Consider the following 22,746-nt stretch of genomic DNA (forward strand, 5'->3'; position numbering starts at 1 on the left):
AAACTTGTCTAGATACGACTTGCAGACACGATTCATGAGATCCATGAATGCTGCAGGTGCATTAGTGAGCGCGAAAGGCATCACTAAGAACCAGTAGTGACCATATCGTGTTCTGAATGCGGTCTTGTGTACATCTTCGGTTCTGACCTTCAACTGATGATATCCCGACCTCAGATCGATCTTTGAGAAGTAACTTGCTCCTTGAAACTGATCGAGTAGATCATCGATCTTGGGCAATGGATATCGGTACTTGATCGTAACTTTGTTCAGCTCGCGATAATCAACGCATAGACGCATTGATCCATCTTTCTTCTTCACGAAGAGAATAGGTGCTCCCCAAGGAGACGAGCTAGGTTGAATAAAACCCTTCTCCAATAGATCATCCAACTGGGTCCTTAATTCTTTCATCTCGGTCAGTGCCAAACGATAAGGAGCTCGTACGACTGGTGCTGCTCCTGGAATGAAATCAATTCTGAATTCCACTTGTCTATCAGGAGGTAAACCAAGTAGTTCTTCAGGAAAAACATCCGAGCATTCAGAGATAACAGGAATATCTTCTATCTTAGGCTTTGGCTCGTCGATCGACACCAGTGCCATGTAAATGACATAACCCTTCTTCAAACACCTAGATGCCTTAAGTATAGATACTTGATCAGGCAATCCATACTGCGTATCTCCTTGAATTGTAAGTGGCTCACCATAAGGGGTCTTGATGACAACTTGCTTCTTATCACAGGCAATTTGGGCTTGGTTAAGAGATAACCAATCCATGCCTATAACTATATCGAATCCTGCCAATTTCATCGGTAACAAGGACAACGGAAAAGAGTGATTCCTAATGGATATGAAACATCCATCTAAAACTGTTGAAGCAGTCTCTAAGGTACCATCGGCCAATTCTTCCTCATATTTTATGTCTAGAGTTTTAACAGGCAGATTTAACAGTTTACAAAATTTATTGTCTACAAAGGACTTATCTGGGCCAGAATCAAATAGAACTCTAGCATAAACATCATTTATGAGGAAAGTACATGTTATAACATTATCATTCTTTACTGCCTCCTGGGCATTCATCTGGAAAACTCGAGCGTTTGTCTTCTTGGCCTCTTCAGGCTTCTTTGCAAGTTTGGAGCAGTTGGTCTTGATATGCCCTTTCTCATTACAATCGTAACAAGTTGCATTCTTCAACTCCTTGCACTCTAAAGTTTTATGACCCTTCGTCTTGCAAATTCCACAAAGTTTAGCATGCGGGCTAATCGTGCACTTTCCTGAATGGCGCTTTCTGCAGTTCTAGCACTTGGGCCTGTTATCCGTCTTATTTGAGTTTTTCTTAAACTCTGAGGCTTTCTTTTGCTCAGAATTACCTTTCCTCTTTTTGTCGGAGCAACGTGAGTTCTCATCTTCCCTTTTCCTTTTTCCCTCATCAGAAGTCTTAACAGACTTATTCCTTATTGCATCAAGTGTGAGGGATAAGGACAAATCCACCACAAACCTATAAGTGGTAGGCCTGGAAGCTTTAACATTTCCTTTTATTTCCGGGGCCAGGCCTCCAATGAAGCGCGCTATGCGCTTAGATTCAGGGGTAACTAGATAAGGGACAAGCCTAGACATGGTGTTGAAACTTGTAACATAAGCTTGGCAATCCAAATTCTTCACGACCAGAGTCAAGAAGTCTGTTTCAATTTTCTCTACCTCATGCTGAGGACAAAAGTTTTCTTTGATTAGTGCCACGAATTGATCCCATGACAAGTTATAGAGTGGGATTTTCCCCGTGGCTTGGATTAACGACCTCCACCAAGCTAATGCCTCCCCTTTAAATGACTATGAAACAAACTTCACAATATCCTGCTTTGCACAACCACTGATATCCACAACGGTATCCATTTCATCAAGCCATATCATACAGTCTATGGCACCATTTTCACCTGTAAAATCACTTGGCTTGCAAGAGATGAAGTATTTATAAGAGCAGGTCTTTGAGCGCGGTTCTTGATTCAACCCAGTTTGCTTAGACGGCAACCTTTTCTGATTTGACGAATGCCGTGAATCGTCCCTATAAGATGTATGTGTTTTGGAAGGAGGTTTAGTGTGAGGTACATTGGGTCCTAGCGCGAGTACCACTTGATTCTTTGAACATTCTGTCAACGGCTCTAGTGACAGCATTATCTATCATTGCTTGTAGATCTGAACCCGTTACATTCATTCTGGTGTTGTCATTCCTCATGTTGGGATGACTGTTAACCTCGTCTGATTCAGCCATTTTGGAGCTTGATTGCTATAAAACAATTGACAATAATTTGTTTAGAAGTCTATCATGGAATCATCATTTTCGATGATTCATTAACCATGGTATAAATAGACCATATTTGGTTAATTTGATAATCAGATTTATTTTAAAATTTTCATTATAACTAATCCCAATTATAAACTATTAAGGATACTAAAATGGCACAAAAGGCCTTGTCACAAGGACATTTTTAATTTATAAGCCATGATCTTATAGGATCGTGACATTAAGGTTTGAACATAGTTCATCACCTTTCTTGACAGGGAGTCATAGACTACAACTGTCTTTTGTCTTTTTGGACAATAAGTATAGCCCGTAGGCACTTCATCACTAATGGATGTTTGTAATGTGATCATCGCATTGATGATGTAAGCCATGATTTCTAGATCATTAGGCTAGATAAGAAATTGGAAGAATCCAATATTAGGATGACTAGTGTGACTTTATCGAATCACATTTGCCAAGAGTGCTAACACGTTCTTAGGTGTTAACAAGGATTTATTATCTTAAAAAGGCTTTACCATCATGGCCATGTCTAAAATAACATATAGGCTAGCTTATACCTTTAATATTTTCTTTTGAGATTTAATGGCAGATCAATTAAAAATTGAATTGATATTTTGATTTGTGATATGATGTATATGTATATGTTTAATGCCAAAGGTAATTGCAAAAGGAAATTTCTCATAAATAAATCCTAAGAATTACAATAATGCCCTAAACGGGTCTTTAAGGAAATAACTTGTCCACGCAGGGACTAAAATTAGAAACAAGTCCACGCAGGGACTAAATACATAAATGAAATGTCCACGCAGGGACTTAATTGAAATGAAATTACAAAATAATAATTAAGGGTTTCTAATAATCCCTCTTCTTTTTCCCCTTAATGAGGTTTGCCAATCCCTTTAGAAGACCGCGGTGACTTCTTTGCTCTTGTTCTACCCTTTGTTCCACCTCGTGCAACCTTTGGAGGATTTCTTGTTGTTGAGGCTGTTGAAGTGGTGGTTGCGGCGGCTGCTGCTGCTGAGGTTGTGGAGGTGGTGGGTATTGATACCCTTATGCAGGGTACCCAGTCGGGTACGCGGATGGAAAGGGCGAGGGATAGAGAGCAATGAAGTTTGCTGCCTCGACGTATGGGTCGACGGCAGGTGCATTGTTGTAGTTATAACCCGAATAAGCTTGCTACTCAAACAGGTTGTACCCAGCTGCATCTGGGTAAGATGGAATTGGGTTTTCATAACCTATGGGTGGTGCAGGTGCGACTGGTGCAGAGTCGACTACAGAAACAGCATTTGAAGGCCCACCCATTTGCGGGTCTTCATAGAACGGAGGGTAGTTGCTGGAGTGTTGGGGGGTGCTGAAATGAAAACCGCCACGCACGGACATCCGTGCACTTCTTCTTCGCCTCGATGGTTCTAGAGGCGGTGGCTGCTCTAGCGCAGATGGTGGCGGTGGCGTGTCTGCCTGAAAGTGTGGGTCCTCAGAGGGAACCCGCTGATGTGGAGGAGAGTTGCGGTGAGGGGGAGTAAACTCCCACTTATATGTGCTCCACCTTTTGGCCCAGATATTAGGGCCCCTGTATGGCGAAGCATGAAAAGATGATCCGCTTGAAATCTCTATGGGATGCGTGGGCATCCCTAATGGTGGCATCTCGGGATCTGGATCATCGTCCATCTCCATGTCTTGGTATTCAGGAAAATGGTCTGCTGGTCCCAAAGGGTTTTGACCCTCTGGTTCTTCAACTTGGTTCATTGGGTTGAACCTGCTTTGGAAGTAGGGTGTGGCGTTCTGAAATGAGTGATGAGAACCCGAACGCTGCAAGGGAATGTATGAGTGGTGTGAGTCATAGGGCTCTTCCTCCTGTTGTGGCCCGAATGAGTGGTGGTTTGAGGGCAAAGAGCTAAGCGAGACAGAACGCCTCGCAGGTTCAAGATAGGTCCTCCAATCCTCATGTGGGTTGGAGCTAAAGGATGCTGAGGGTGTACATCTGTGTGACGGTCCTGCTTCATGATCATTCCTTGTTCCCTTCGGTGCCTTGCCACGACCTCCACGTCCACGTACTCTTGGCGGAATGATTTAAGTAAACCTGTCAAAACAAGAAAAACCAACAAAAGATATAAACCAATAAGATTAGGATTAATCCTAGGTCGTTTGCCTAGACTCAGAAGTCAAGGAATGTGCAACTGTGTCATTGAGATTAAACACAAAAGGATAGTGTTTAATTCCCTCAATGTTGGCTCTGACACAAACTTGTCACACCAGTAATATGTGGAAATATCGGGGTGTGACAGAATCAAGCTAGGTTCAACCTCTACGAACTCTCCTACTTCTGACTGCAAGTTTTGGCACCAGCTGTTATGACTTTCCGGTGAAAGTCTCAAACAGCACACAGAGACTCGTTGTTTTAGGGTTCCAAACAACCAATAAGTTTATTGAACGCTATCACCCAGGTGCTTTCTCTCTTAGTATATATATTTAGAAAAAACAAAATAGTATATTAAGAGATAACAATTATTTTTTATTAACAAACTATACTCCAATATCTTGTGTGCAATAACTGGGGACTTTATTAAACAAACTATTATATTAGAAGGTAACAAATATTCTTTTGATTATCAAACTATATTTAATATCATACTGTGCGTATGATTTTTGGGTACATCTATTTGCAATTGGATGAGATTTGTGTGAGACCGGGTGATCTGAGACTCACGGTGCCTGAGTTCCTGTCGGTTTTTTTGGTTTTTTATTTACTTATTTTTTATTTAATTTTTTTGTGAGCACTTGTTCTTGTGTGATTAACTGTAACCATAGACAACTTGAGTCATGACTATTCCTTAAGGCTATGTCTGGGAAAGAGGGGTGCAAGTAAGGGAAAAAAATAAGGAGTATACTTTACACTTGGCTTCCTGGAATGTAGGAACCTTAAATAGAAAGTTGTTGGAGTTGGTAGATGTGCTTAAAAGGCGTAGGGTTCAACTAGTGTGCCTTTAGGAGACTAGGTGGAAGGGGTATAGAAGGGTCGAATGCAATTGGTATAAGTTGTTGTATTTAAGGTTGGATGGGGTTAAGAACGGGGTGGGTTTTCTAGTGACTAAGGAACTGCATAATAATGTGGTGGAGGTTTGAGGGCATAATGATAGGATTATGGTGTTGAGGTTAGTACTAGGTGGTGAAGTAATGGCAGTAGTTTGCGCTTATGCACCACAAATTGGATTGGGGGTTCATGAGAGGAGAGAGAGTTCTGGGATTGTTTAGATGCAGTAGTGGGGGCCATACCTAGGGATGAGAGAATTTTTATAGAGAGTTCTGGAATGAACCTGGTAGGGATCTTCTAGAATTTGCGGGGGCCCACAACCTAGGTATTTTAAACTCATTCTTTAGAAAAAGGGACTCTCACTTGATCACTTTTAGTAGCAGGGGACGTAACACGCAAATCGACTACCTCTTAATGAGGCAAGAAGATCGACGATGGTGGGGAGATTACAAAGGTATACCAGGGGAGACAACATTGGCTCAACATCATTTGTTGGTGGCTGATACTGTCCTAAAAGTAAAGTTGTCGGAGGGGGAAAAGAGATTTCATCCTAGGATTCGATGGGGAAATTTGAAAGGTGATAAGATTACAATGTTCAGAGATAAGATCATGCTAACGACATCAACTCCACAAGATGGGGACACAAACCGAATGTGGGAGGATATGGAGAATACTATTACTCATGTGGCGAAGGAAACTCTAGGGGTTGCTACACGAAAGAAGAATGGACACAAGGAGACCTGGTGGTAGTATGGCGATGTGCAGACCAAAATAAGGGATAAAAAACAGTGTCTTCGGAATCTTTTAAGGTGTGCAGATGAGGAGCAGTAATTGAGGTTGAGGGAGAAATATAAAAAAGCCAGAGGGGAGGCAAAGAAGGCAGTGACTGAGGCAAAGAATGCAGCCTTTAAGCAGATGTATGAACGACTAGAGACAAGGGATGTGGAGCATGATATGTATAAGCTTGCCAAAGCTAGGGAGCGTAAGAGGCAAGATTTAAGGGTTGTGAGGTTTATAAGGAGAGGATGGACGTGTTTTAGTGAATAAGAATGACATTAAGTTAAGATGGCAGACTTACTTCCAGAGTCTTTTCAACGGAGGGAGGGCTTACGGACAACAAAGCGAGGACCGTACTTCTCAAAGGTGACAACGGAACAACTATTATTGTCGGGGTATCACACAAGCAGAGGTGCGAACATCACTTAGGAAAATGGGAAGGGCCAAGGCAGTTGGTCCGGATAACGTTTCAATCGAGGTGTGGAAGTGTTTAGGAGATAAAGTAGTTCAATGGCTAACTACTTTGTTCAACCTTATATTCAAATCTGGAAAAATGCCTGACCGATGGAGGAGTATTATCGTAGTGCCTCTATATAAGAACAAGGGAGACGTCCAGTGTTGTGGAAATTACAAAGAGATTAAGATGTTGAGGTTATAGTAAACCAATTTGGTTTCATGCCAGGTCGGTCAACTACGGAAGCAATACATATCTTAAGGAGATTGATGGAAAAGTATAGATAAAGGAAGCGGGATCTACATATGGTGTTCATTGACCTTGAAAAGGCATATGACAGTGTGCCACGTCAACTGATTTGGGTTAGCTTGGAGGGTAGAGGGGTTCCTCCAAAGTATATAGACATTATCAAGGATATGTATGGTAGGACCAAAACTAGTGTTCATGCACCGGTAGGGGAAGCAGATTTTTTCCCTATGGAAATAAGACTCCACTAAGGGTTTGCGTTGAGTCCGTTTATTTTTGCGGTTGTCTTGGATGAGTTATCCAAGTCAATTCAGGAGGCAGTTCCGTGGTGCATGCTTTTTGCCGATGAATGAGAGGTTAGAGGAGCGGTGAGAAGCTTTAGAGGGCAAGGGCTTAAGGATAAGTCGCTATAAAACGGAGTATCTATATTGTAACTTCAGTGGTGTAGGCGATGGTGATGACACTCAGGTCACCATTGAGGGCCAAGTAGTTCCATAGGCAACTAAGTTCAAGTACCTAGGATCGTTTATACAAGAGGATGGGGAGATAGATAGCGATGTGGCCCACCGCATACAGATTGGCTGGTGTAAATGGAGAGCTGCCACAGGAATATTGTGTGATAAGAGGTTTCCAACAAAATTAAAAAGGGAAATTTTATGGGATTGCAATTAGAATTGCTATACTATATGGGACAAAGTGTTGGGCCATCAAGAAGACACAAGCACATAAGATGGAAGTTGCAGAGATGAGGATGCTAAGGTGGATGTGTGGGCATACGAGGTTAGACCGAATAAGAAATGAGGTTTGCAGGGAGAGGTTAGGAGTGACGAATATATCAGATAAGATAACGGAGGATAGATTGAGATGGTTTTGGCATGTGAAGAGGAGGCAGTCGACGGCACCGGTTAGAGCAGTGGAAATCCTCACTGTTGAGGGGATGAGGAGAAGAGGCAGCCCAAATTAACTTGGGATGAACGAATTAGACACGATTTACTAGAGTTGCACCTCTTTGAGGATATGGTCCAAGATAGGAGTTCATGGAGGCATAGGATTAAGGTTAAAGTTGTTCAGGGGAGGGTGTTCTAGAGCTTTAGTTGGGTCTTAGGGGTTTAGATTTTCCTAAACACTAGGGTGACTATGCATGTGACTGTCTTGATGCAAGTATTGTGTATATATGTGCTTTCTTAATGTTTTATATGTTTATGTTTTACTATGCTACAATCTCATCATTTCTTGTGTAATTTGGTTGCTTGTTTTTTTTTTTTGGGTAAATTACACTTTCCGTCCTTTATGTTTGTATCGAATTGTAGTGGATAACCTTTAACATCAATAATTACAGTCACAATCCTTTATTTGCAAAACTAATTACACCTTACATCCTTTAGCCCTAACCTAGTTAAAATTTTAAGTTAAATTTATTGACATGGGGGTAGTTTTGTAATTTTACCTTTTTGCTTAAAAATATATTAAATAGAAAATGAAAAAACAAGAAAATATCACACCCCTTAATTCTCTCTCTCTCACTCTCTAAAACACCCTATAACTAAATTACTTACCCCACCCACTTCGCACCCACCTCACCCCACTCAACCATCTTCTTCATTCCTTGCTTCAAATGCAAGTTTCATTAATAAAAATTAACCCTTGATGAAATTCTTTTGGGGAAAATAGTGGTAAGTGGATCTATTACAGGTTTCATTTGTAGATCGTGACGATTCACAATCTTGAGGATGACCTGCAAATCGCCATCTATACTAAATGGATTTGTTCTTTAGATGATTTACTGAATCGTCCTCTGTATCAGGTCGGTTTTGATTCGGATTCCTTTAGGATTCAAATAATGGAATGGGTTTTGATTCTACAGCAGATCTCATTCATATCTAGTTGGTGTTGGTGCATATGTCTGTCGACTTCGTCTTGTATCGAGTCTTGTGATAGATTAGATAGAACAAGTCACGTAGTATGAGAAAAACGGAAAACAGTACGGAATTGACCAGTTCGTACGAACTGGCAGTTCGTGCGAACTGGACAAAAACCAGTTCGTGCGAACTGGACAATACATGTTCGTGCGAAGTGGATTTCCTATAAATAGGTGACTTGGGTCTTTCATTTGTAACTTTGTCATTCCGGTAGCGAAGCTCTGCCGAAGTGTCTCCAGACCGTGTAAAGCTATCAAATCAATACAAGAGACAGTTTAAGTGATTCTAGTGTGTATTTAGCTGAAATAACATTGATACGTCTGATTCCGCCTTTCGTATTGATGGAGATCTCTTCTGAACGACTCGTTTAGGTCGAATCTTGATCCTACAAGTGGTATCAGAGCTCAGGAGGAAGAGTTCTTACCATTTCAGCTGTTTTTCACCGAAATTTCTGATTTCTACTCACACTTCTATACTTTTTCATCAAATTAACTGAGTTTTTACGGTTAAAATGGCCTGATTTTTACATATAACAAGCGAAATACTGTTTTAATCAATCCTTGAAAGAATCAGATCTTAATTCAACCTAAAACGTGATCAATTTTGAAAAAACCAACCGAAAACATGTCAGTTCGTTCGAAAATCATCCACGTCGCGTGAAACTTAGCCCAGTTCGCACGGTTTGACCCAGTTCGTTTGAACCAGGTCGTGTGAAGTGGTAAACATATCATCAGATCGTGTGTGTTTGAGTTTCAGATCATTTGAGGTTGTCAGGTCGTGTGGAAATTCACTCAATTCGCACGGGTTGAGTATTTTTTATTCAGTTCGCTTGAAATAAGCTCCAGGTCGTTTAAAAAGTGTTACCAGTTCGCACAAAGTGCTTGAAAAAGGTCCAGTTCGTGTGAAATAACCCCCAGGTCACACGCTTTGTCTCAGTTCGTGTGAAACTTTGCCAGTTCGTTTGAAATCTTGTTTCAGTTCGTACGGGTTAAATCAATTCGCTTGAAAAGTGATCAGGTCACACGGATTGGCATAAATTCAGGTCGCACGAATAGAAACTTAGCCAGATTGTTTGGGTTTGTTACACAGGTCGTTTGAAAATTCTTCAGATCGTTTGAAAATTATGATTTTGGAAATTTTCGAAACCGAAGCATGGAAAACGAATTTTACAACGTATTTTGCAACTCCGATCACTATTGCTCTGAACGCGACCTTAGAAAATGAAATGGGAACCATGCAAAAACCGCCTAAGCTCATGAATATTGAGGAGTATAGTGGATGGGAGGAGCATTTTGAAAATTGGGTTCAGTCAAATTACTTAGATGCATGGGAATGTGTTGAACAACGATATATTAGACCGACTGATGATGACGGAGAGAATGTTGCTATTAAAGATCTAAGTGATGATCAGAAAAAGAAATACAAAAGTCAAAAGATGATGATCAGTATATTGCAACAAGCTATTAAGGAAGAAATCTATATTTTATTACAACACAATGGAAGTGCACACTCAATATGGAAAGCACTAAAAACGAAGTTTGTTGGAAGTCAAGACATGATCAAGAACAAAAAATCGCTTTTGAAGAAAGAATTTGATCTATTTCGTGAATTAAAAAATGAAAACACCAAGTAGATTATTGAAAGATATTGCAATTTGGTGGTGAACATGAAGAGATTGGACATCAAGAAAGATAAAGAAGAATGGATTGAAAAGTTGGCCGATGCATTGCCACAAGATGTTTGGGGCACATATCTTATGATGTTAAAGAATAATGATGATTTTACAAATCTAACGTTGACCTAGTTTATTGAAAAACTCGAAGTTCAAGAGATGGAACAACGAAAGATGGCGAGAATGAAGGACTTTAATGGTGAACAAGACATTGGTCTATATTACAAAGGAGGTACTAGTGATAGGACCAACATTGCACCAAAGATCGAAACTGCATTTAATGCAAAAAGTTCTTCTGGAAGATCATCTCAAGGATCGGACAACAATAATGAATTTTCTTCATATCCATCATTTGATCCAGAGTTTTCAGCAACCAGTTCTAAATCGCAAAGCTCATTCGACGGTAAAGGTCAAGTGCTAAACTTTAACATTGCATTACATCTTCAGAACGGTCAGAATTTCTCTGAAGAAGTAGCCAAAGGTCATATGTCTTTGTTGGTAACCGTGTTAGAGTCTTATGAGAGTTTAGTTGCAGGAAGGATCGGAGATCCAATGTTGACAAAAGAGGATTACGACTAGATTGATGCTGAGGAGATAGAACTTATGGATATTAAGTGGTGTTTAGCGAGCGTGTTGAGAAGAGCTGAGAAGTTTAAACAAATCACTGGAAGAGATGACTTTCGTGATGCTAATGTTTCTACTTTAGGTTTTGATAAATCTAAAGTTACTTGTTTTCGTTGCAGGGAAAAAGGGCATTTCAAGCGAGAATGTACAAATCGTGAAGCAAGTGGAGCTCAAAATCCATTCGGCAACAATGATTACTATCGAAAAGCGATTTATCATCAAGTTGCTCAACTGCCGCATCAACAACAACAACCACAAATTTCACATGCTAAGAAGGAAATGATCGAAGAGTCATCATCAAGAAGAGCTTGTTTTGGTATAATAGATCAAGATGATGAAAGATTGCCAGAAGGTTTTAGTTGGGATAATTACGATCCTAACATAACATCGAAAACTAAAGCATTTGTTGCTAAAATTTTTGAAGATACAACTGCTGAAGAAGAAATGGCATATGCTTATTACGAATCTCAGCAATTTAGTCCGAAAAAGAAAGAAGAAGATTCAGTTTCAACAAAAAAGGTTTCAAGAAAAGCACCAATTTTTGAAGAGAGTGATGATGATGCCGAAGAAATTCGAAAACTTAAATATTATCAAAGAAAATTTTCAACTTATAATGATGATGATGATTTGTTTTTTGCAGGTAAAACGGAAAAGATCAAAGAAAAACAAGCTGCGAAAAAGAAGAATCATAAAGCAGCAACTGTTAAAGAAAAAGATGAAAGTGATGATGATAATTCGTATTATGCAGGTAAAATGAAAGAGAACAAAGAAATACAAGCTGCGAAAGATGACAGTGATGATGAAAATGTTCGAGTGATAAATAAGCAGGTTAAAAAACAAGATGACAGTGATGATGAAGATGTTCGAGTGATAAAGAAGCAGATTAAAGAAATTCCAGCTTTCAAGGTTGAAAAGGAAGCTGATGCAGAAAAGATACCGGAGAAATGTGAAAATTGTGATACTATGAAAAGGCATAACAAGAAATTGATTCATAACATGAACAGACTAAAAGAATCTTATGATGTTTTAAACAAAGCTATGAATCAATACAACAAGTCAAGCAGTGAACAAGCGTTAGCTATGAAGACACTCAATGGAGCGTTCATGACAAAGCAGAAAATAATTAATAATTACATTGAGAAATGTGCTGTACTTGAACAAAAATTGGAAACCCAGAGGATAGAAACTGAAAGGGTAAACAGGTTATTGAGAAGTTACTCATGTGCTTCTTATGTGATTGACAGGATTTATCCTGTAGTAGAAGGCATGAAAGCGCTTGAAGAAGAGGATACTGAAGTAAAGGATGCTGGTAAGAAACATAGTACTGATTATACCAAGTGTTCACCGCCGCTTGAAAATGGATATTCTCCACGAAATCCTAATTCAGAAAGAGTCAAAAAGGAAAACAATTTAAAGTGGGAATCTGAACCTTCAGATGGATTGCCAGATAATATTGACGTCACATTCACATCGTCTGACAATGATTATGAGTCTGAGTTAATAAAGAAAGTGGTCGATCAGGTGTTGGATAAGGATGAAGAGTCAGAGTCAAAGTCAAAGTCTGACACGTCAAGTCCAACAGTCGAAAAGGGCAAAAGGGTTTACAATAAAGATTTTCTGATGTCAAAGAATAATTTGAATGACGAAACATTCAAAGTTGCATATACTTTGAATGATTCAGACAAATTATATTCTGATGAAGAATTTCCAATAAGAGGTGTTAAAACTGAAATGATTAAAAAGGTTTTCAAATTCACAGAAATTAATATTTCTGAAATAAAAGATGTAAATCTTACTGAAAAACCTAAAAAGTACACCTCAAGAGTTCAACAAAGGTTAAACAAGAAAAAGGGTTACAGTTCTGGTTCGGATTTTCGAAAGAAACCAAACCATAACGGTAATTTCAAAAAGAAAGGTTTAGGTTTTATTCCACCAGAAAATCATAAAAATGAGAAAATTTATAAACCAAAAACTAAATTTGTTTCAGGAACATCGTCTGAAGAAGAAGAAAAGAGCTCATTCTGGAAGCAATCAAACAAAGAATTCCTTGCTAAGAAGCAAGAGGGAATGAAGAATGATGAGCAACATCAGAAAAAGGAGACAAGAACCTGTTATCAATGTCAGAAAGTTGGGCACATTGCATTGAACTGTCCAAATGCAATCCAAACAAAACAGGGAGTCTCTGAAAAATTGAAAGAAAAGACGGTTGAAAATGAACCACCAACCGAACAATTTATAGTATTCAAAATTCAAAATTTGAGGTTGGTGAGAGTTCAAAAAGTTTTTACAAAAGAAAAGTGAAGCTTAACAACCAAAAGTGGGTTGTTAAGAAATCAGATGTTAGTTCTGGCGATGAATCTGATTCGTCAAAGTCAGAGGAGCCACTTGTTGTGCTAAAAAGAGAAAATTCAGTTCCGCCACTCGATGACGAAAATTTTCCACCGTTGCGGGCTGAAAATTTAAAATCAAAAGTTGTAAGAATTGAGATTTCAAATCAATTTTTTTCTGAAAAGAAAGAATTTGATGTTGAAAACGCCTTTAACCCCAAAGTTCTAAATATTTTTGGAAAAATGGTTGACGGAAAGGTCAAAGGGGTAAAGGAATACTATGAAAAGAAGAAGAAAGGAAAGAAACCGAGTAATGATGACTCGGAATCTCCCAAGGACCGCCAGGCTTGGGAAAATCTCTATATCTAAAAAACCTGACTTGCCGGAACTCCCAGGTTGGTAATTGGGGAGTAGGAATCGGCATCTTTTTTGAAAAATTGGCAAATTATCATATTTTGACTTACAAGTGTTATTGTTGAAAAAACCTACAAGTGGTTAATCTAGGTCATTAAGTTGAACTTGATTTAACTTTCATTCAAGTGGTTGAAATAACAAAGTGATGAATAAATCCCCGATCCTACAAGTGGTTTGTAAATTCAACAAAACTAATTTTCCGGAAAAACCATTTTGATTAAAACAAACTTAAGTGTTTTGAAATCATAATGGGAAAATAGTTTGTTGTTAGGGGGAGTTCTGATTGTTTATGCCAAGTGGATGGTGAATTGAAGCAATTCAAATTAGTTTGTCAGTTTATTTGTGCAGTTTATTGCTTTTATTTTCAAATTTTCCCAGAAAATCAAAAATTGAAACATATTTTTGATTTTAGGGGGAGTAAAAAAATTAAAAATTTTGAAAATTTGAAAAATCCAAAAACATGATAAAATCAAAAAGCCAAAAACATTGAAGATTCAAAAATGAGTTTTTGTTGTGAAAAAGAGGAAATGATAGTACATCAGTGGACAATCACAGCGTGCTGAAGAATTGGAAAGTCAAATGTGATAAACGGTCTCACTGATGATTTGCCAGTAGGTTTTTATACATTCAGTAGATTGTTTTCGAGATATAAACCTAAATATCATATACTTACTTATCTCGTGGGGAACATCTCTTGGATAATGGGTAACCCCCGAAATCTTGTTTGAGAGATTTTCTATTTCTGACATACTAGGTCTTTGTGCGTGATGATATCTCGGGTATTATACCAGGACTTCTGATTTTGCGGGAGCAATAGCCTAGTCCTCGTATAATGCTCTGCACTGCTTTAATCATAAAGCTCTCCCTCAGCATAAAAATGATGAAACATTGAAAAATGCTAATCATGTGCTGTTGAAGAAAGGATCCCCAAACGGGACACACCTAAAGATGAGCCATCATCTCTTTGTCTGAACGGAAGTTCTAACCTGATCTCTCATGGTCTCGCATTACCCGTTTACATATATCATTAGTGAACACTCACCTGTAAGACTGAATATAGAAATCTGGATACGGGAGTATATTCTGAGGTGGGATGTCACACCCTGGCTTTGCGGAAGCGTGGTTATTTTGGTGTGACTTCTTAATACCATAGCTTAACCATAACAAAGCTATATGAAATAAAACCATGCAAGATCATCCATAGGATTAAGTTTTAAAAACCAAGTACAGCAACATTGTCTCAACGGAAACACATCCTAACGACATAAACATTGTTCAACAAACACAAACATCAACATGACATAAACATAGTTTAAGGACTGTGACTTGTCCAGGAAAGAGCCACATCCCCTAAACCGGATGACCTCGTAACTAGTGTAGCGGGAAAACGTGTCATACCGCGCCAGATCCTTTAATTCCCTGAAATACATGTAAGTTGGAAAATCAACAATAATGTTGAGCGAGTTCATGTGTAAGTGAGTAAGTATAACCTTTGTAAGTATAAAAATCCAGGTATGTAGCAAATAAGGAAAAAGAGATCACCAATGGTTTGCAAGGCCATTGATATATGTGAAGTGCAAGTAGGAAGACTCAAACCTAGCGGATTTATGCGTTGGGCACAAAGTCACCCCGAGGTCCGTTTCTTGTTTGGCCTGGGGCTGGGCTCGCTACACCCAGATAGATCTACGGCTCCTGTCCCTCGGTCCTACCATGAGGATTAATGGCCTCATGTTGCGCCTACCCACTCACATGATCTAAGTAGTAAACCTCCTTACGCTAACCATACCATGTATAAAGTACTTGTAATCATAGTAACATGTATTTCACCCCTGCAGTTTATAAAACTGAAAACAGTTAAGAGAAAAGGGGGACATGAACTCACTGTGGTGCGTCTCTACCAAGTATATCTCCTGCTCAAGCAGCTGTGCGACGACCTACACGTACTAACTCTATTAGATGGACGGCCGTGCCTTAGCTTTATGGTTTAAGTGTTTGGGAAATAGTTAGACAACTATTTCGTGTTTACATTTAGTAAATACTTGGTAATCATTTTCCTTCCCAAGGATGGGGGATTTAATACATGTGTGTTCGAAATATATTATTAAGTCTCACTTAAAATATATTTTATTTCTAACTCCAAAATATAAATATTCTTCTCAAAAATATTATATTTTCTATTACATAAAATTTTCCCAAAATAATACCTTGACAAAATACGCGTTCAGTCATATTTTCTTAAAATATGCATAAGTTACGTTTTAACGATCGAGTGGTAATAATAGTTACCGGTGTAACTTATATATTTAACGTAGAGGCGTTCGTATTATTTTGGATTCGTTAACATTCGATAATATTTTTTTACCCTAAAAATAACATTTGTATACTTCACAAAATAATCATAAACACATAACAAGTGACGTTATGAAAAATATATACTAAATATATATTTACCAAGTTTTATTTTGTGAAATTCCACCTCCGATATTTTGTAATAAAGTCATGGCGAAATCTATATCTTGAAAACATGTCGAAATGCATTTCTAACACTTGTAGTGAAAATAATTCTAAGTGTTAGGTTTTTGGAAAAATTTCGCCAGAGTTTCCTCTGTAACTGGAGGTGGCCACGCTTTCAAGCGTATCATTTTCTTTTGTAATTCAAACCAACAATTTCCTTATTCAACCAAAACAATGTTCAGAACAACAAACTAGTCAATAAACATGTAAATCGCAAAAATTACATGAACTTGTAGTTTTTTTTTTCAAAACTATGAAGTAAATCCCATTATTTTTAGTGGATCTTTATATAAATCAATCCGGTTTCGTAAAAACCTCGCTTTTAAAGAAATTCCATCTTTACAACTTCTTGTCAATTTTTACAAAAATAGTTATTTTGTCGAAACTTTATGTGTTTACACACTCGTGTGTTCTAAAAATCATCCTTGGTAGTGTAAGATCCGTCTTTAGTAAATATGGTTTCTTTGACACTCGGTCCTTTGAAAATACCACTTGTAGATCCGTAGATCTACTAGTTTTAAACACTATTCCGTAAGTAAAACCATTTTTACACAAGTTCAAGTTTGAGGTGTGGTAGAGTTTCATCACTTAACCCTTGTTACACTTAAATAAGCTTTATGTCATAATCCATGATCATGACCAATCCGGGTTAAACGATGATCCGAGCTACCACAACATAGATCGGGCCTAAATAACTACACAAATCAAATACTACAAGATTTACACAACATTCAAGCTTTTAACCATCATTACTAGCATTTTTAGTAGACTTTTATGTATCATCTTGCATGTTCATGACTTTTAACTGTTACATATCATTTTAACCACCTTAAAATAGTTCGAGAGTGTGATTATAGTAACTTACTACTAGCTCGAGGCTAGGGAAGAATCTAGACGCAAAATGAGTGGATAAAAGCAATGAGGTGAGGTCCTTCGCCTTCCGAATGCACCAAGCCTCCTCGGATATGATCCTTAACACTTGTATGATCTTAGAATAGCTTGATGGAAATTGAAAGATGGATGGATGGTAGTGTGGGTGTTCGGCCGAGAGCCTTTGAGAGAGAGAGAGTGTGTTTTTGTTGAGTGTTGTGTTAAGTGAATGATTAGTGGTTCTAGTCTTGTTCTTATAGACATCTCATGAGTGTATTATCCAATAGATCATATGTAGGCTAGATATTAGACAATTGAGAATATAATAATCAAGAGGAGTACAAAAGATGGTCACATTGTGACCGAGTTCGGTTGGGGGGGGGGGGTTAATCCGGTTGGTTTTCAACTAATCATTAGATATTAGTTAGGTTAGTTTAGTTAGTTTAGGGATTAACCCGGTTACTAGTGTGTTGTGCATTACTGTGACACTCGAGGAAAATCCACAGTCATCTTGATCTATCACTTCACTCTTCTGAGTTTGCTTATCAAAATTTCGGGACGAAATTTCTTTCAAGTTGGGGATGATGTGACAACTCGGAGTTCCAAGGTTCTTTACGCGTGCGTGTCACCTTTATTAACGTTCTGTCAGATGTTGCAATTATGTGTTTATGTGTTCGTTATGTGAAACCCTTGTGTTTATGTGCTCGTTATGTGAAAGTCTTATGTGTAATATGTTCGGTATTGGTATAACTCCGTTGAGCTTAAACTAAGATGTGCGATAATTCTGTTTAATATTACACACTTAGGTATGTGGGTCGCACCCATCACTAATCCTTTTGGGCTGCCATTGTATATTAGATTACTTCCTTGCGTTTTATGATTAACTCGGCCCACATTAACGTTTGAATCCTGCCCACTGTTATGACTTGACCCACAACTCATGAGCCCACATTATGTTTTGAGTTCTCAAAGTTGTATATTAGGGAGTGGGGGATTACGTAAACTAGAATGGGAGAATATATGAAAACCCTAACTACCTCTCCTCTACCTTTCATTAACCCGACGGCAGACAACCCCCATCGGAGCTCATGAACTGCGAAGCATCATCTCTAGGGTCCTTGTAATTGATCGGTATGTTAACTTGTTATCCATAATCATGACTCTTGATGGTTTATGTGTGTAGCGATCATGATGCCGAGTTGAACTGTTACTCATAAATAATTAGAACAATGATCGTTAGTTTATTATCGTATAATAATGATTGTTTATGTGTTGTTTGTGTTTTCGGATGTTACTTCTGTACGATGTTTTGGTAAGCTGTATTGCAATCAGAATGCTTTGTTGTTGATGATGTGAATGTTAACTGTTAGGGTTCTTAGGATGCTTGAACCGTTGTTCGTCGGCTGGGTAAAGTATCACATAGACCTCATTAATTAGACACGTCAGAAGTCTTGTGACTCACTATACACGATCCATGTGATCAAAATTGGAGGTCCAAATAGTGTGTATTGTTGTCGGCCATTGAAAATTGAGAAATGGGTGTTACCAGAGCATATCACGTGGATAACTAGACAAGCCCAAGACCTCATAGTAAAGCTTACTACTTCGACAAGCCATCATGTGTTTTAGCTAGGTGTCATGATTAGGTGGGGATTTAGGACTTATTAATACAAATAATTGCATAGAAATTCGAATATTATATAAGGGAAAATAATAAAGTAGTTGTTGGTGGTCTGCACATGTAATTCATGTTGGCTGCATGTTAATTCATCTCACAAGCATGAAGTAATAGCAAGGAAAGGTTGTCTACTTGATGTCTTGAAGTAAGGGTCTGCATTTAATAGGAAGCACATGTAGTAATGTTGTCCTTTCTTTGCACATGGGTGATGTCAGTACATGTATGAGATTATAAAATGGGCATGATATTATGTTAACCTGTGTGGTTCTCATTAATCATGAAGATGTGTGGGCTGAAGTTCCTTGGGGGCCGATCCCTTTTATCTAATTAAGTGGAATCAACATGTTAAATAATATAACTTTAGTAACAATCAGATGATGCTCGCGGGTTGAGATTAGGCAATATATAGAAACCCAATAGGAATTATGATTGAGATCATTGCTAGTTTACTCAAATGGATTGGGTCAAGGGTCAAGTTGGAACGCTTCGAACATGTTTGGCAACAAATTGCGATGGGCCGTATGTGAATAAAAAACGGTGTTAATGAGAGGCCCATCGGGACTTATACGGGCTGAAAAAGGGGCCGGGATAGGGTACAGCCACACATCGAATTGGGCTGGGCAGTCTTGTTTGGCCGCATGTACCTGAGCCGCTCGGGATTGGGTTTCACTTGGGACATACGCGCGTGAACGAGTAATGTGGTAATGGTGATATTTTATAACATGATCTTATGAATAAAGGGCCATAGTGATACATTGGTTTGTATTAGTTTCGGGCCGAGCCGCCCAGAACTTGCATGATTTGTTGGGCCTTGTAGTTAGGACTTGTTGGGCCTCGGACCCAATTGTAGTTGAATAAGACTCGTGTCTTTTCCTTTGGGCCGGTGGTTTTATTGGGCTTTATGTTTATTGAATCTTACATGGTTAACGAAACGTTATGTTACATGCTTAAATGACTAGACTAGTGTACTAGGTGATGAATGTCACTACTTGTATTTTGTGCATTTTCTGATGAATGAATGTGGTATGATACGTACTGGGCTTGTAGCAAACTGACTGTAATGTACAACTATCATAGGGCTTGGTTGACCGCTGTTGTTGAACGAGTAATTAAATCAACCGAGCAAACCAAAGGTGAGTTCACTACATTCGAGCATGCGTCCCAGTGGTTGGGGACAGTCAATGGGTATTCCACGGGGGAATGAGTCTTTGGGTAAAAACGAGTATATTGGTTAATATTCTCACCTATCGTCTTTTGTAAGTCCCTCATCGGGTATTAGTTAGTAGCGCTACTTAGGTTTGGCACCCTCACCTCGTGCCTGTAGAGGACGGAGGTGAACTAATGACCCAGTCTGGCCCAGTACTAGATAGGAGTACGTGGGAAGGGCAGTCCGTGAGCCGTCCGTGTTTGGAAATGAGATATTAACAATATTACTTGCGGTGGTTATTGAACGGTTTTACACACAACGGGTAATAAACATTTTCTAAAACTGTGAACTCGCCAGCTTTGTCTGATACACGTGTTACATGCTCGCAGGTCGTAGGTATCTTGGAATTGGGAAGCTTGCTATCTGGGAGTGCTGGAGTGGTCATGGATCGAGGCTCTTAGATTAAATTACATTTGATACTTTGGTTTTAAGCGTTATTATGAAACAATTGCTAAACAACTTATTACATGCTTCCGCTACACAACTTTTGAGAATTAATATTATGTTGACAACTTATGTGAGTAAATTAATGCCATGATTTATTTAAATATTTACCATTGGTTCAATGTGATTGGTGGCTCGAACTCTGATGCGTAACACGCCTCGCGGGGTTTCCGAAGGTGGAATTTTTGGGGGTGTTACAGTTGGTATCAGAGCCACTGGTTATAGTGAACTAGGTTTTAAAACGATTCGTAAAACCAGACTATAACCGAACAACTTCGAAAATCGATCATGACACTCAGCACCAGATTGCAAGGTTCGATTCTCTCTCACTTTATACAGTACTTACTTAGCAGTCGCACACCAACAACGTATGTGAACTGAAACATTCAACACCATAGTGGCTTGATAGTGTGACACCACTCTCCGACCCATGTAAACCATAGAACTGTGATATCATCTGTTGTGTTGTTTGAACGGGGGGAAACTTTGAGCGCGAGCTAAGAAGCACTGAGATAAGCATGCAAATTGCCTTATTATTATGGGTGCACACTTAATAATAACGCGGGGTGCATGCAAGTCCCAGTGAGACTTATCGAGCGTAAGGAGGGTTCTGCCCTACTATGTGTGAACTTGGTAGTACGTAAATATCAGTATGATACTTGACTCTCATCTCGTTTCAACTTCTAAACCGGTTAATTCCCAACTATAGAAACATGAGTGAACGAGGACGCGGACGAGGCAACATCACCACGACACAGGCTGAGTTGACTGACCTAATCAACACCCGCGTGGCTGAGGCTTTAGCAGCCTATCAAGCTGGTACGGAATGTACCAAGCATCCTTACCCCCGTATTGTGTACACGACTTTTCACTTCCATAATGCGAGTCCCAGCGAGGTTTTTTCACTTATAATGTGTACACGGCTTTCCACTCCTATTATTTGATTAATGTGACACACAACAGCCTACAGAAGGCATGGCGGTGAGTGACTCTTACATGAACACAAACTTTTTGAAACACGAGCTTTTCACTTCTCAGCAAACTTTTACGAACCTCGATGTTAATAAACAGTGCTTGAACACTCATCAGAACGCCTAGCAAACTGTGTAGAATGCTAGGTGCTTGTGCGAACGTTCCTGAGTTGGATGTGATAGCGTTGAATGAATGGTTATTACCTCCCTCACTTGTCTTCGTTTGTTTGGACCCAACACACTAACGCTCTAAACCTCGAAGAGCGATCGCTTTTGCAACACTCTTGAAACACACTGGGGATAATTCGAATCACTTGCTGGAATAATGAACAAAAGGATGAGTGTAGTATCCTACCGAGTTCAGTATTTGGACGACCCCGATTGCCAGCAACGGACACCAGCGAACTGACTTCAATCTAAAACTTAACTCTGGTCAGCGACTCGTGGGAGTCAACTGTTATAAACCAATCTGGACTTTAGAAGTGATAACAGATTTTAGTGTGGAATGTGTAACTTCCAGCACCACGAGTAACACCTTGGAACTCGGCACGAAGTGTGAAGAGAGGAACAATGTGGTGAAAGAATGTGGCGATCGGCTTCAAGCCCAAGCATTAGAGCAACAGTATTCGTGACAACCAGGTACTTGTAATAGTAGCCTACTGTATGGAAAAGGAGGTGCCTTCGGCACGTATTGGACGTTGATAAGTCAAAAACGACCACAATCACGAGAGCGAGGTCAATACGGGAGAAATCCGCGTGACTGTAACGATTGCATCGGCAGTGGTGCTCACGGAAAGGAAGTTAGGAAAATAACAACATAGTGGTTTGGTTGGGTAGTAAATCGCTTCGCCCTAATTCTGTGTAACCTTGATGATTCGCAAAAACCAAACATGTTATTGAACCGGCTGATGGCAAGTCAACTGCGATCGCGCATGTTAGTTGGGACGCAAACTCGACCCTACGAGAGACAGGCATTCGACACCGGTCTCACTTCTACTACCCTTGGTGATTACGATGCAGTAGTCAGTAATGGTTCATTAACTAGACAAATCACTCAGACGCACCCTGTGAGAAGAAACTTAGCGTCACCTTATGTCCTAAAGTATCAGAGTGGTGCAAAGGTTAGCACCAATTTAGCCATGAAGGCCCAGGAGTGTCTACAGAGGGATTACCCCGGTACGTTGGCAACTGTTACTAATGTTAAGGAAGGAGGATCGAGGATCCACTAATTGTTCATAATTCTTCTTAGTGTGCTACCTGAGGAAGCTTCAGATCTACTTCAACAACTGTTAGGTAGAATCTCAG

At 39.3% G+C, this 22,746-nt stretch overlaps 2 protein-coding genes across 2 annotated transcripts; one reads left to right on the plus strand and one right to left on the minus strand.

Moving 5' to 3' along the window:
• Window positions 1–3,469: 3,469 nt before the first annotated feature.
• LOC110887626 (early nodulin-75-like) lies at window positions 3,470–4,039 on the minus strand. The gene has a single exon (XM_022135204.1). It carries the CDS (start codon window positions 4,037–4,039, stop codon window positions 3,470–3,472), a length of 570 nt encoding a protein of 189 aa, XP_021990896.1.
• Window positions 4,040–6,534: 2,495 nt separating this feature from the next.
• Window positions 6,535–7,765, plus strand: LOC110887627. The gene is made up of 2 exons (XM_022135205.1): window positions 6,535–6,752; window positions 7,474–7,765. Exons 1-2 carry the CDS (start codon window positions 6,535–6,537, stop codon window positions 7,763–7,765), a joined length of 510 nt encoding a protein of 169 aa, XP_021990897.1.
• Window positions 7,766–22,746: the final 14,981 nt, after the last annotated feature.

Source organism: Helianthus annuus, chromosome 15 (genome assembly GCF_002127325.2).
Source record: "Helianthus annuus cultivar XRQ/B chromosome 15, HanXRQr2.0-SUNRISE, whole genome shotgun sequence".
NCBI classification, from domain to species: domain Eukaryota; kingdom Viridiplantae; phylum Streptophyta; class Magnoliopsida; order Asterales; family Asteraceae; genus Helianthus; species Helianthus annuus.

What these genes read in the sequence shown, in the direction of transcription:
- LOC110887626 (XM_022135204.1), bottom strand. Translation starts at nt 4,039, where the DNA reads ATGAACCAAGTTGAAGAACCAGAGGGTCAAAACCCTTTGGGACCAGCA.
- LOC110887627 (XM_022135205.1), top strand. Translation starts at nt 6,535, where the DNA reads ATGGGAAGGGCCAAGGCAGTTGGTCCGGATAACGTTTCAATCGAGGTG. An exon ending in AAAGAGATTAAGATGTTGAG is followed by an intron (nt 6,753 to 7,473) that starts GTTATAGTAAAC and finishes GATTGCAATTAG; the next exon opens with AATTGCTATACTATATGGGA.